This window comes from Meleagris gallopavo, chromosome 9, assembly GCF_000146605.3.
Source record: "Meleagris gallopavo isolate NT-WF06-2002-E0010 breed Aviagen turkey brand Nicholas breeding stock chromosome 9, Turkey_5.1, whole genome shotgun sequence".
Classification (NCBI taxonomy): domain Eukaryota; kingdom Metazoa; phylum Chordata; class Aves; order Galliformes; family Phasianidae; genus Meleagris; species Meleagris gallopavo.
In genome coordinates, this window is record NC_015019.2 from 8,956,625 (window position 1) to 8,969,061 (window position 12,437).

Genomic DNA, 12,437 nt, shown 5'->3' on the forward strand with positions numbered 1-12,437 from the left:
TTATCATTAATATCTTACACAGGGTGTGCATTTAGTGCCACTATGCATATATCTTTTGCAATAATGCACAATGATTTTGTTTCTTAAAAGTGAACTGCGAATTTGGTTACGTGATCTTTCCAAGGGTGAATAACTAGAGAAGATTAATTTTAGTTGATCAGTAGATAGATTTAGTGTTTGGGTCTTACATACCAATCAGTTGGTAAGTTTAAGGGAGAAGAGCTACTTGAAATGAACTGAAGTACGTATCAGTCTAAATTTTAATCAAGGTGTTATTTCTGTATTACAGAAGTGATTTGCAGGTACAGTGACATACATTTATACAAAGCTTGAAAAACCTTCATACTCTGACAGTTCTATGACTCTATGAAATGTCTCTTTATTCACTGTATAGATTACTAATATTTCTCTATTCTTATAAATACATTCTTATTTATTCATTAACCTCAGAGATCCTGGGGGGTTGATAAGCTTCTGCTCTGCAACACGTGGCAAATTTGGCTGTCGGAAGGACGCTATGTTTTAATGTTGGTAACTTCGACAAATTCTCAAGTTAGTTTCCCTGGCCTTAGTGTCAGACCTCCTGCTGTAGTAATGGAACTGAGTTGCTGACCCATGACATGGAGCAACCTGCCTTTTCAAGATCATCTCTTGGAAAGAGACCTAGGCTCCATTTTTCTTTATTTTAAACTGGAAGTGCTTCCTTTAAGTTTATGTACTTAGGCTTAAGTCATTAATTCTTTAATGATAGGAATTTTGAAATGCCCTGTCTGTGTGGAACCTATTTGGCCATTCCAGTCCTCTTTTGGAGGAAAATGAGAAAACAGATGGCACGTGTTTGTAGGTTTAGAGCAATGCTCCTGGTGGTCATCAGGAACCTGTTTGTATCCAACATCTACGTGCCACCTTCAAGAATTCTGCAATTGTAGAGTTTTTTGACTTAGTACTGACTATGGCAGGGATCACAACATGCTGTTTTATTTATTTACACAAAAAAAGTTTGAAGTACCAGTATGTATTAAAGTGATGCAGTACAACTTATTGCTTGCAAAACTGTATGCAATTTTCCCCCTCAGAATGAAGAAGTCAGATTCATTGAAAATGAGTTGGAGAATCACAAACAGAAGTATTTTGAACTGCAGACGTTTACACGGAGTTTGATACTTGCTATTAAATCAGATGATAAGGAACAGCAGCAGGTGAGTGTCAAAGTAGATTTTAACAGTGGGGGTACATATCGTGTTGTGCTCTGTCATCTCCTTATTTTTATTCTGTAGAGCCCAGAAGCTCAAATAATGATTAGGGACAGCAATGTGCAGAACATCTTGCAAAGAAAAGTTGAAAGTTAAATAAAAGATCTCACAATTTAGATGAGCAATGACATTTAAAAAGTGTTACTTTCACCAAAGGGCAAGCAGTGCAAAAGCACTGAGCAAGTTGGATTTGTCTGTTGTGAGGTCCAAGGTGGACATAGGAAAAAAAGCCAGGCTTCAGTTTTACAGCACTGCATTTAATGCATAGCATTTCCTTGGGAAATCAAGTCTTGTGTCTGGGTTTTTTTTGGACAGATTTTGTTGCCTCTCTTTTTTCCTTTCACCTTTAGAGTCTGCAGTCTTTCAGGTGTAAAAATAGGAACTATAACTTGCAAGAAAAAAACTTGACAAATTTTGGCTTCTAGTTTTTTCAAAATTTTTTCATAAAACCATGAGAACTAAGCTTTAAAAAAAGTGAACTCGAGTCTTTAGAGGTAAATAATGTAACTGTAATGATCCTGTGTGCAGCATCTGGTTCTTTCTAATGCACATTGTCTGTGTAGCACAACTGTAGATATAGTGAAGCTTTTGCATGTTCAGTGACCAAATAAAAGAAATGGATATAGGTCATTTGATCTCATCCAGTCTGGGGAGGAATGTTTTGAGTTGCTTCCAGAATAACTGAAAGACCCTGTGGGACTGTTGGTGTAAGTTGCATCATCTTGGTCAATGTTTTTCTTCTCAATATCTATCAGTACCAATCTGTGGGAGTTCTGTTTGTTTTCAGTCTATCCAATGTGAAAACTGACCAAAAAGCTCGACAAAGTGTTGTTGTTTTGTTGTATTCTTTTTGATTTTTAATGTGTTTAAATTACATTTAATTGCTGATACAAAAGATAAACCTAATACTGCATTGTAATACTTCTTTTAATTATAGGCACTGCTCTCGGACTTACCTCCTGAACTAGAAGAAATGGATTTCAATCACACTTCACCAGAGCCTGATGATACCTCATTCAGCTTGTCGTCTTTATCGGAGAAAAATGCCTCAGACAGTTTGTGATTTTACTTCATTTTTTTTATTATTTCTAATTGACAGAAAGAAACCTCACATAATGTGTAGGTTTCAAGAGAACAGCATTTTGCTATACAGTGTTCTTCAACCCAAAAAGGAAAGCCCAAGGTGAAGTAGACCTCCCTGAAGAATGCCTGTAGTGCATAGTGGCTGCAGTTTGCAATGTCAAGAAATTTTGAGTGTTGTTTTTGCTAAATGAAAGAACTGTGTGAGGGAGTGTTTCACTTTTAGCAGTTTGGCCTTGTTAGGATAACTTCTGACTTTCCAGAATAAGACTTGCTCTGTAGCAAAGACTTTTTGAGCAGGGATCCAAGAGTGGAAAACAAATGTCCTGTTACACAAACAGCCAGTTTTTCAGAGTTGCTTGCTCACTATTCCTGGTTTTAATTTTTTCCTCATTTTGACTCAGGTAGGACAACTAAAAATTGAGAATCCAAATAGAATAATGAGCTTTTTTGAGTTGTGCTTGAACTCTTTGCAAATCTGAAATTAAACTAAAGTGTGTTTCATCACATGACTTCAGATTGTTTAATGTTAACATTTTGTGACCAAAACAGTTGAAAACACTTTAAAAGGCTAACTGAATAATTCAAATAATCACTAAACTGTTGATGTACAGAATCTGTCTGTAAGCAATCCGCCCATGAGATCACGTGGGAATCCTTGTAGCTGCACTGTGTGACTTTTTCTGGTACTCTCACAACAGCAATGGGTTAGACAGGTTTACACGTGGGTTTATGATTCTATGAATGTAGTTATCCTTTTTTATTTGTTGAGGTGTAGTGCTGAAGTTCTGTTCATTGTTTTAAGTACCACTTATATACTTTTAACAAACCTTACTCCCTTTTATCAAGATGCTCTCTTAAATCTGTTATGCCCTGGAAGGCATTTAAGTGTTTAGAATTGAGCATTACAGACTTTCTACATGTGACCTGGTTTTGAAGTAGCCTTGTCTGACAAGTTTTTTGGCACTACCATGTCATAGTTACCATTTTTAAACTGTGAGCTTGATTGCAGGCAGTGGCTGAAATGAGTTTCTGCTTTCCCAGCTGTTGGTTGCATTGAATCCCTTTCCTCATCTGAATAAATGGATGTGCAGACACATTCAGATGAATTTAATAGGGTTTGTAAGTGTGTGCCCATGTTATTAATGCTCTGTATCTTCTAATCTGTATGTTCCTCAACAAGCATTTTCAAAACCTACTTTCACAGTTGTTAAAAAACCCGGTCTTTCAATTTTACGCTGAGTAATAATACAGTCTGGTGAGCCCCTGTTCATGCAGTGCAGTAAGTAATCCCATTGATTTCAGTCTAGGTCCTAGGTGAGGCTCAGAAAATTCAGGAGTGGTGGCATGTAGGAGATGACCCAGAGCGTTTTTTTCTTAATACTGGGATTAACTCACTAATGATTTCAGGTTTTCTCCATCTGGTCCTCCCTAATCACTCCTGCAGATTTTGTATTCTTAAGATCTGTGCTGAGCTCTGTTCTGCCATTCTTTTTTTTCTGTGTTGTACTTGGGCATGAGGGACTTTTAACAATATTGTTAAGTGCCAGTTGCATAAAGGTTTAAAAAGAAAGGTTTCACAGTTCTGAAATTCTGACTACCATATAATTCAGTTAGTATTTAGTCCTCAAAAAACCTCTTACACAGTAACCCCACAAAAGGAAGCTGTTAGGCCTGCACTTGAGTTAAGATATTAACTCAGTAATAGTATCCCAAGAGTGAGAAAGAGAGAGAAGGCACTGTGTAAGCAGTGTGTAAGCTGTGGGTTGCTCACACGCTCACTGCCTCCACTGAAGTATCACACCCTGGCTCGGAGGTGAATGCTGATATCCTTACTCAAAGGAGGAGCATTATTTCATGTGCCTGATGAATTGACCACCGGTTTAAAAGTATTTTAGGTTTGTTAGCAAAGTTCACAGCACTAGCCTTTAAATGTAAGAAGGAGTTCAACTGTAGTTCTGCTCACTCTGGAAAAAAATCTTTTATAAAGGGTTTTCTGTACTGAGTTAACAATACTCTCTGATACTGTTCTCTCTAGATAGGAAATTTGTGCCACTGACAATGAAATCTCTGTGAGCTTTGCTAAAATTAAAAAAAAAAAGTTATTTACCACTATTTGGACCCTATTTTCCTGCTGCTTTTGCTTGAATTTCTAATGCAAAGGGCAGGATAGAATTGATTTCACAGTCAGTTAAATTATCCACTTTTCTACAAGAAAATTTTAATTGATAATGTCTCAGATTTGCTCTGTCTTGCTTTTATTTGATGTGCCAAACAAATTGAAGGAATTACTTTTGAATGAACTACTGTCAGATTCAAGCACTTATGCAAGTCCCTTTGCTGAAGGGACTGGAACTGCTGTTAAGGAAGTACAGCTAGAACTCTGGCTGCAGTCAGCACCCACATTGTGCCTCTGGGCATGTTGTTCTTTAGTCCCCTTCTTCTGGATGGTGACAAGACAAAACATAGTGCAGTAGACCTGTTTTCATACCCTGAAACATTTGGCAATATTACAGCAATTCAGAAAGAAGGTGTGTAAATGATATTCCTCTATAACAAAATGGAATATGAGGGATAATACCATACAGCTGCTTGTTCAGGTTTTGTTTTTTTTCAGTATCAGTGTATATTTCCTGTCATAGGTAAAACAAAAATCTTAATGATATATTACCACTGCTTTTTTTTTGTTTTTTAATATTGTAGCAAGAATAGTTTTGCAGTACAGTGGTTGGGAAGCTGCACACTTGCTCGGAGGTTCTGTAACGTAAAACATAACGATCCCTGAGAATTACACACAGTACGTATCTAAGTCTTGCAGATCAGACTAGCAGCACGCATGCTTTATGGCTTTGTGATTTAGGGTTTTTTTTTTCTTTGCCTGTGTCCCTGACAGACAACTTTCTACACAAATGTTCTGTTCAAATTATGTCCAAATCCAGATATCCTACATCTAACTGGGCCTTAGAACAGTGTAAGGGAGTTTGGCATTGTTGCCATCCATTTTCCTGGCCAACTTTGTCTTAGCAGTTGTGCTGACAAGCATCAAATTCTAGTACAGAGTCACCAGGATACTCATTTCTGTTCTGAAGGTGCTTTAGAAGATGGAAAATTATAGGTGATAGCTGTCTGGGCCCAGGACTTGCTTAGGGTTTGGTTTGTGTTTACCACCTCTGATCAGTGGATGACCACAGAACACACATTTGTATAGGCTGTACATGACAGAGAAAGCTAATATTGTGTTGTGTCATGATGAAAGAAATAAGCCTTCCTTTACTATCTCACTGATAGTGACAACAGCAGATGTGCCATGTATTGATGTTCTCGTCGTCTTTCTGCTAAGGCTCTCATTTGCTTTGTCCATGGAAGATGACTTTGCAGGTGTTCTTTATTCCTAATGCATCTGTAGGAATATGAATGATTAAGTATGTCATTCTGAAGAAAGCAAAGTGGAAGAAGGTAGTTCAGAACAGGCACTTAGAAACAGGACGCTCTCCTTCCTTAGGGAGCACTGAAATTCTTTGATGCTAGCAAGCTTGCTTATACTTCAGAAAGCTGTTTCCTGAAGCTATGCCTCTTTTCATTTCCCTGCAGATGATGCTTCTGTCAAGTCTTTAGATCTGGCAGGAGTGAGTAATAGTAAATATTCTAATAGGTAAATTTTGGCAGATTTAAAAGTACGTGAACAGATGTACTATACAAGTGTCAATTTTCTTCAGTACTTAGTTCTTGAAGCAACACTGCACTTTAATCTTTCCAAGTATTTCTTTTTTGCTAAGGCAATAAAAAGTCTGAAAATGACAGGCAGATCATGGACTTTGCAGTCTCTGAGGAAGAGAAAAGGAATGTATTAACTTGTAACTTCATCTTCTAAACTCGGGAAGCAGCTCATCAGGTCTGCTCACCAAACAGAGGCAGCAATATCTACTGTTGTCGATACAGAGTTGAAATGACAGGACAAATCAACCGTATCATGAGCATCTTTATAGTAGGAATTACTGCTCAGAATTCATCAGCTAACTGATTTGGGGTCTCTATAGCACTGCTCTGTTAGTGATGTTGAAGATGATAATGCACAGCACTAACTTTTCCAGAGGTACTGTAGTCATAGCTGACTGTTGGTCTCAGGATGGTGACAGAAAACAAAGATAATATGCATAAATGGAATAGCACACAGAATATCTGAACCATGAAGAATGAGCAATTTGTAACGTTGCAACCAAAAGCTTAATTTACTACCTCCAGTCCTGCTGCCCAGATCCTTCAGATCAGCTGGGAACTACGAGGCTGCTTTACGCATTGGGGGACTGGCAGCTGCCTGATGTTCAGCCTTCACTTCAGGACTCCGCCTTTTCTGCCCCAAATCATCCTAACTCTTAATAAGTTGATCAGTTGTCAGATGCCTGGCCAAAGAGGAGATTATTAAGGAAAGCTGTTTTATGGTGTAATTAATATTCTAGCACATTGGACAAGTATTAAAAGTTACGAGCAAAACCAAACAAGTGGTACCACGAAGCTCTTTCAGTGGTAGAATAGTGTTCTACTCTTGGCTAAGGAGTGTTTGTAAGGTGGTGGCTGACACGGTGGTCAGAAGACAGCAGATGTAAAAGGGGCAGAATCAGAAGCTCGGGATAGTGGTGGTGGGTGTTGTTTGTAGACAAAAAAACATTCATTCTCAATAAAAGATGCTTAAGAATGTCTCTGTGAGGAAAATGGTTTCAGGTCAGAGCTTTGATTATGGTGAACGTTTTACTGTATTACTGAATGAAGTAAACCTTTTCCAGTTCTGTATTTCATTTTATACACGCTACCTCTGAAACGTAACACCACCTTTAAAACCACACAGAAAATGTGAATTAAAAAATAAAATAAAAAAGCTTTTATAGGCAATAAATTATTTCCAACACACATCTTCCAATTTTGTGCCTGTTTTTTAGTTGTGTGAAACATTCAGTTTGTTTCTTGTTCTGGTCCTATTTCATGTATTTGTCCCAACCTAGGGACAGGGAAATAATGAAGATGTGATATTTGGGGAAAAAAAGATTAGCATATGCTAATGGTAGTGAATACTTCTTTGCTCAAGGATGGTACAGTAAATTTTTGCAGTTTTTGGTACAGTTACTATAAGAAATGAATATTATACTTAGAAATAGTCTGGTACCAAACGACTGACTTGATGTTTCTTAATGCACCATAGGTGAATTGATCAGAGGGATCGGTCGGATAGTGAGTCTCAGCAATGTGATGAAAAGGGATAGGATTTTACTTTTTCTGAGGTACAACATCTTGAAAGAACGCTCTCATATTTTAGTTTCTGGTATTTCTTCATTTTCTATTTATTTTTTTTAATAACCATATGTATAAAAACCTATAGGAACAATTTTGATTTGTTTGTAAGCAAGTGACATTAAAATGAGTCAGGGGCAAGTTACAGCTCCCATGTAAACGCAGACATCTTTGGGTAGCAAAATGTAATCTTAAAAAGAAGCAAATCCCAGTCATTTCCCCCACGTCTGCCTGTGTCTCTGAAAGACGTGCCGGAGGCGGTGGAACCAACGATCCCTGGGGCTGTGGGTGTGGGGCAAGGGAGGTGCGGGGTGCCAGGGCAGCCGTGGGGCTGCGGCAGGGGCCTTGGGGGCTGCAAGTGAATAAAATAAAGGGAGGTGTTCCCACACCTCGGGCAACACGAGCTTCTGCATTGTCTCAGATTTTGTGAAGTACAGCGTATGAAATCGTGGCAGAGTCAGCTGAATTGTGTGTGGGGAAAAATATTGCTCTCTAGTGGGAATGGTGCCATGTGTATGAGTTCTGGAATTACTGAGAGCGCGCTGTATGCAGAGTTACAGTGTGCACAGACACAAGCAGCACGGTAATGTTAGCACCTACAGTTCATATAGAAATACTTCGTTTGAGCTCATTTGTGTAAGTTTTACTGCATTGATTACATAGTTCTGTACATCCGTATAAATACAGATTATAGTCCAACTGCAAAACTGGTAACGGTTAGGATTGGAAATTAGTTAAAAAGTCCTCAGTGGTGATACTTGTAAGTGATCTTGGCATATAAATGAACTGCTGTATTTATGAAGAGGTAGTGAATCTTCTGCCACGATAATTTCTGTTTTAATTTCACAAGAGCTATTAGTTTGATTTAATTTTTCTTTGGAAAGTTTAAACGTTAATCTATACCTTCAATGTTTTCATTAGCTAACAGCAAGCAATCTTAAAACGAGGATGATTTCCTTCTGGGCCAATCTGCCAAGGCTCGTAACCCGAGTGGCTCAATGAATCTCTGTGACATGTCAGTACTTATATCGCATTTCTGTTATTCGTATCAGTATGTGTAGCAAAGAAAACTATAAATCTTGACCTGAGGTACCTCTACTGTAGTCCAGGACGTTTGATCTTGGCTTATTTGAGAGATGGACGCCTAGTGAAATATTCCATGCATTTATATTGATTTTTTCATGTTGTTGTTCTGTATATTTAAGGGTATTTATAGTTCTGTATTAACAGAGATGCTCATTTCCTTCCTCAGAAGCCTGCTCAGCTATTTTTATATAAAATGTTGGTCTTTGCCTTAATTTTTTTGTGAAAGTTGTGCCATAGATATTTTAACTTATCCACAGATAGTTTACGGAATTTGCTTTGAAATGTCTTCGGTTAATTATTTTTTTCCTAAAATTGTCCTAAATTGTTTTCTCCTCAAAGTGTATGATGAGATTTTTTTTCTTCTTAATTTTGATTTTGTTCTATTTTGAAAGATACCCCTGTGTGCATGCTTCGGTTAGAGCCAGCTTCTCCTCTGTAGCTTATTGTTTCCAGTTAGAAATCCTTTCACTGAAAAAGAAAGAAATGAAGTAATGCTTGTACAAATGTATCTATAGTGCCCAGACGGTGAGAGCAAAGGGCTATTTAGCGTTGGTAACTTTGTCTACTAGACTCAAGGATATTTTTCTACGTCTGTCAAGTTTGGGACTATGGCAAAATGAAATAAAGGTGAACTAACTCCTTTTCCTACACGACGTTCTCTGTTTGTGTGTTTGTCACCTTAACACCCACGTGTGTAAACCTGGATGCTGTTACTCCTGGCACCTCCTCCCTCAGCAGCATCCTGTGTGTGCAGTTCCGTGTTGTGATGGCGAGGATCCGAAAAGGCACCAATGAGTGATTTTGTACTTCTGTGGCAAGATTCTGTTTGCAGGTGTCAGTTGTAAGTAAGTAACTCCTTACTAAGTAAGAAGTTGCCCTAGTGAGCTTTGTATTGCTCAGCGCTTGCTGCATCTTCAGGCGACATGGAACTTAGCAGGCTGAAGCCGCTCCGTTCCCTGCTTAGACCTGAGCCTTACTTGGGATAGATGCACGTTCAACAGAGGCTGTGCAATCAGTAGCTGCGTACTGTGCTAGGTGCCAAAAGGTTATATACAGTATATTTTAAAACAATTTTCCGCTGCTTTCGCAGTCTTCTGTGTTTATAAGAAGAAATTGGAAAGCAGGACAACGAGAGAACCCGTGCAGCTGCAGCCGCAGGTGGGAGCCGTGCTTAGCAGCCTGCTCGGCCTGTCTCACCGGTGCTGCCAGGTGGCAGCAGAGCTCCGGCCGGCTGCGCTGTATGGGCACACACGTGCTCACCTCATTTTTCTACCTTTAAACTTCAGTTCTGTATAAACACGATTACCAACAAAATCTATGTAAATGAAAACTAAAAACTCGGAATCTTCTAAAGTCGACTGAATTCATCCAAAACGTGGCATTAAGACCCAATCCGACCTCACAAGCCCGACCTTTGGAAGGATGCAGCTCCGCATAGAAAACGGCAAACAGAGCCGATGGTGCAGAGGTGCCGGGCCGCACATTTCTGGACGCTGTGAGCCCGCAGCCCGGCGTGCGCTGCTGTCAGCGGGGTGCAGTGATGGGTTGTGTGGGTAGGATGGGGAGCAGATTTTGAAAGTCAGAAAAGCAGTCAAATGAAAAGGAGGAAAATATGTCTGATAATAAAGGGTTTGTGGGTGACACTGAAATTGGATTTATTTATTTATTTATTTTGAGGAGGTGGGAAATAAAACTGGACCCGGGGATGCTGGCTGTGGTTGCATTGCCACCTGGTGGCAGAAAACTCCCAGTAATTGGGGGAAAAATGCCTTCAGCTGTTCCGTTTCACAATGCTTTTCATTTAAACAGTAAATAAATGCTCGATTCCTCAGTTTAATAGTGCTTTCAGAAACCGAGAGACTGAGGTCAGACATCGTGTAGCCTTACCTCTGTCCTACTCCCACCTGGCAGTTCTGCTCTGCAACACGAGTCTGTGTGTCATTATAGAGGAAAGGGTTTGGTGGGCAGTGCTGTATCTTCAGGTTTTGCTGCTTCTAATTTTTCATAAGCACCAGTAGCAATTCAGTGCTGTGTTAAAGTAACCAGAACAGTCCTACTTCATATTTTGAAATCCAGTGCTGTGCAGAAGTAGCAAGTAAATAGGATTTTCAGGGTACTGTCTAAAGAGTCTTGATACTAATATTTATACAAAGCCAAGAAACAAAGAGCAAGCTTTTGTGCGTATCAGGTGAGCCACATTTCCTGGATCTGTTCAAACCCGAAGGAAACATTTCTCAGAAATTAAAATGAAGCATCCAGGGACTTGCAATATGATGCTGAGCCCTCCAGCTATTCTGTATTCTTTCCTGTCTGAACACTGTGTTTCTACATGAAATACATACAAAGGAAATGTGATCAGAAAGAGGGTACAATATTGTCTGCAGTCATCTGAGGAATCTCTGTGTGTTGTATGGGTACAACAAGCTGGCTGTAACCAGGAAAAGGTCTGGAAAACTTGTGTAAATGCTGGCTTTCAGCAGAGGGATGCTTTTCCACAGGGAAAGGGGAAGGTGTAGGTACCTGGGGAGCTGCTTCAGAAGGTGATGCATTGAAGTTGTGGCCGTGATGGAAGGTCCTGCTCAGGAAGGTAAAAGCCTCCCTATGGCCTCTCGTGCCACCCTCTGGCAAATGGGGCTCTTGCTTTGTACTGCTGCTAAGCAGAATCTCCTGTGGACATGGGCTGTGCTGTCTTTGCTCCTTTTCATGTGGCTGAACAGAACACACAAAGGCTTTTAAATACTGGTTTGTCCTCCTGCAGGAGCTTCGTCCACATACAGGCAGCGGGTAAAAAACATCAGAAAGAAACCGTTTCCTGGATATTTACTTGCAGTTCCTTGTTTCATTTTAATAGGGAAGAAAGGATGAGGGAGGGAGAGGCAGTGTTGTTTCTCCCAAAGAGAACTGAGCATTTCAGACCTTATCATTTTATCTGAATTTTTGGCTGTTTTTCACTAGAAATCTGGAACAATCTCAGATAGAATACACAACTATTTTTCACTTAAAAAAAAAAAAATCTCATTAAGTAAATTTTTTTTAAAGGAAGGTTTTTCCTGCTCCCTGCCTTTCTGCAATTCTGTGCTCCTTTCTGTTCAATGTGAAATTCAGTGGAAGGTCTGTTATCTCTTCCTTCACAAGTGTTTTGGGTACAGCTGGCCTCAGAACAGGGACGGGGGAGTGGGAGGGATCCTGTGCTGGCACTTGCTAGAACCAGTGCTGTCTTTTGGCCTGGGAAGGCCTTGGGAACAAAAATGCACTGTTAGTATTTGGGCACGAGGCCAGCTGTATCATCTGCCTCCTCCTGAAGGGAAGCACTATTTCAGGGTGAGAGGAGCTGTGCGTAAAGCCCTAACCCAGAAAACAGCATCATTCCCTGGATTTCATCTCTCATGTCTGTACAAATCAATCAGGAGTAAATCCTCCTGCCCGGCCTGCTGGCTCCTTGCTGCTCCTTTGCCACTTACCTCAGTAGTTACCCAGAGAGCTCTCGGCCACACAGCATGCAGAAGCATGAGAGCAGCAAGGCCCACCAGGCAACCACTTCTTGGTCTGTCAGATTTGCAAAACCATTGTAACAAACTCCCTTAGATGGTGGGCCTTATTTCCAGTAATAGCGAGAAAATGCCTCACTGTGATCTCAACTATAAACACACTTCGCGAATTCTGCCAGAAATTTAATATTGAATTATTTCTTTATGCCCACATGTCTTTCCTGGTTTTCTTAATTCTGCCAAATAT

The 12,437-nt window shown here is 39.8% G+C and overlaps 1 protein-coding gene across 1 annotated transcript in view; it reads left to right on the forward strand.

The window, feature by feature from the left end:
• Positions 1–4,434, forward strand: part of HDX (highly divergent homeobox) — a 32,983-nt gene extending 28,549 nt beyond the window's left edge. The window contains 2 exon segments of the mRNA XM_003208370.4: positions 1,077–1,199; positions 2,191–4,434. Coding sequence (XP_003208418.2) covers positions 1,077–1,199; positions 2,191–2,316 — 249 coding nt within the window. The 3' untranslated portion in view covers positions 2,317–4,434.
• The last annotated feature ends 8,003 nt before the right edge of the window (positions 4,435–12,437 follow it).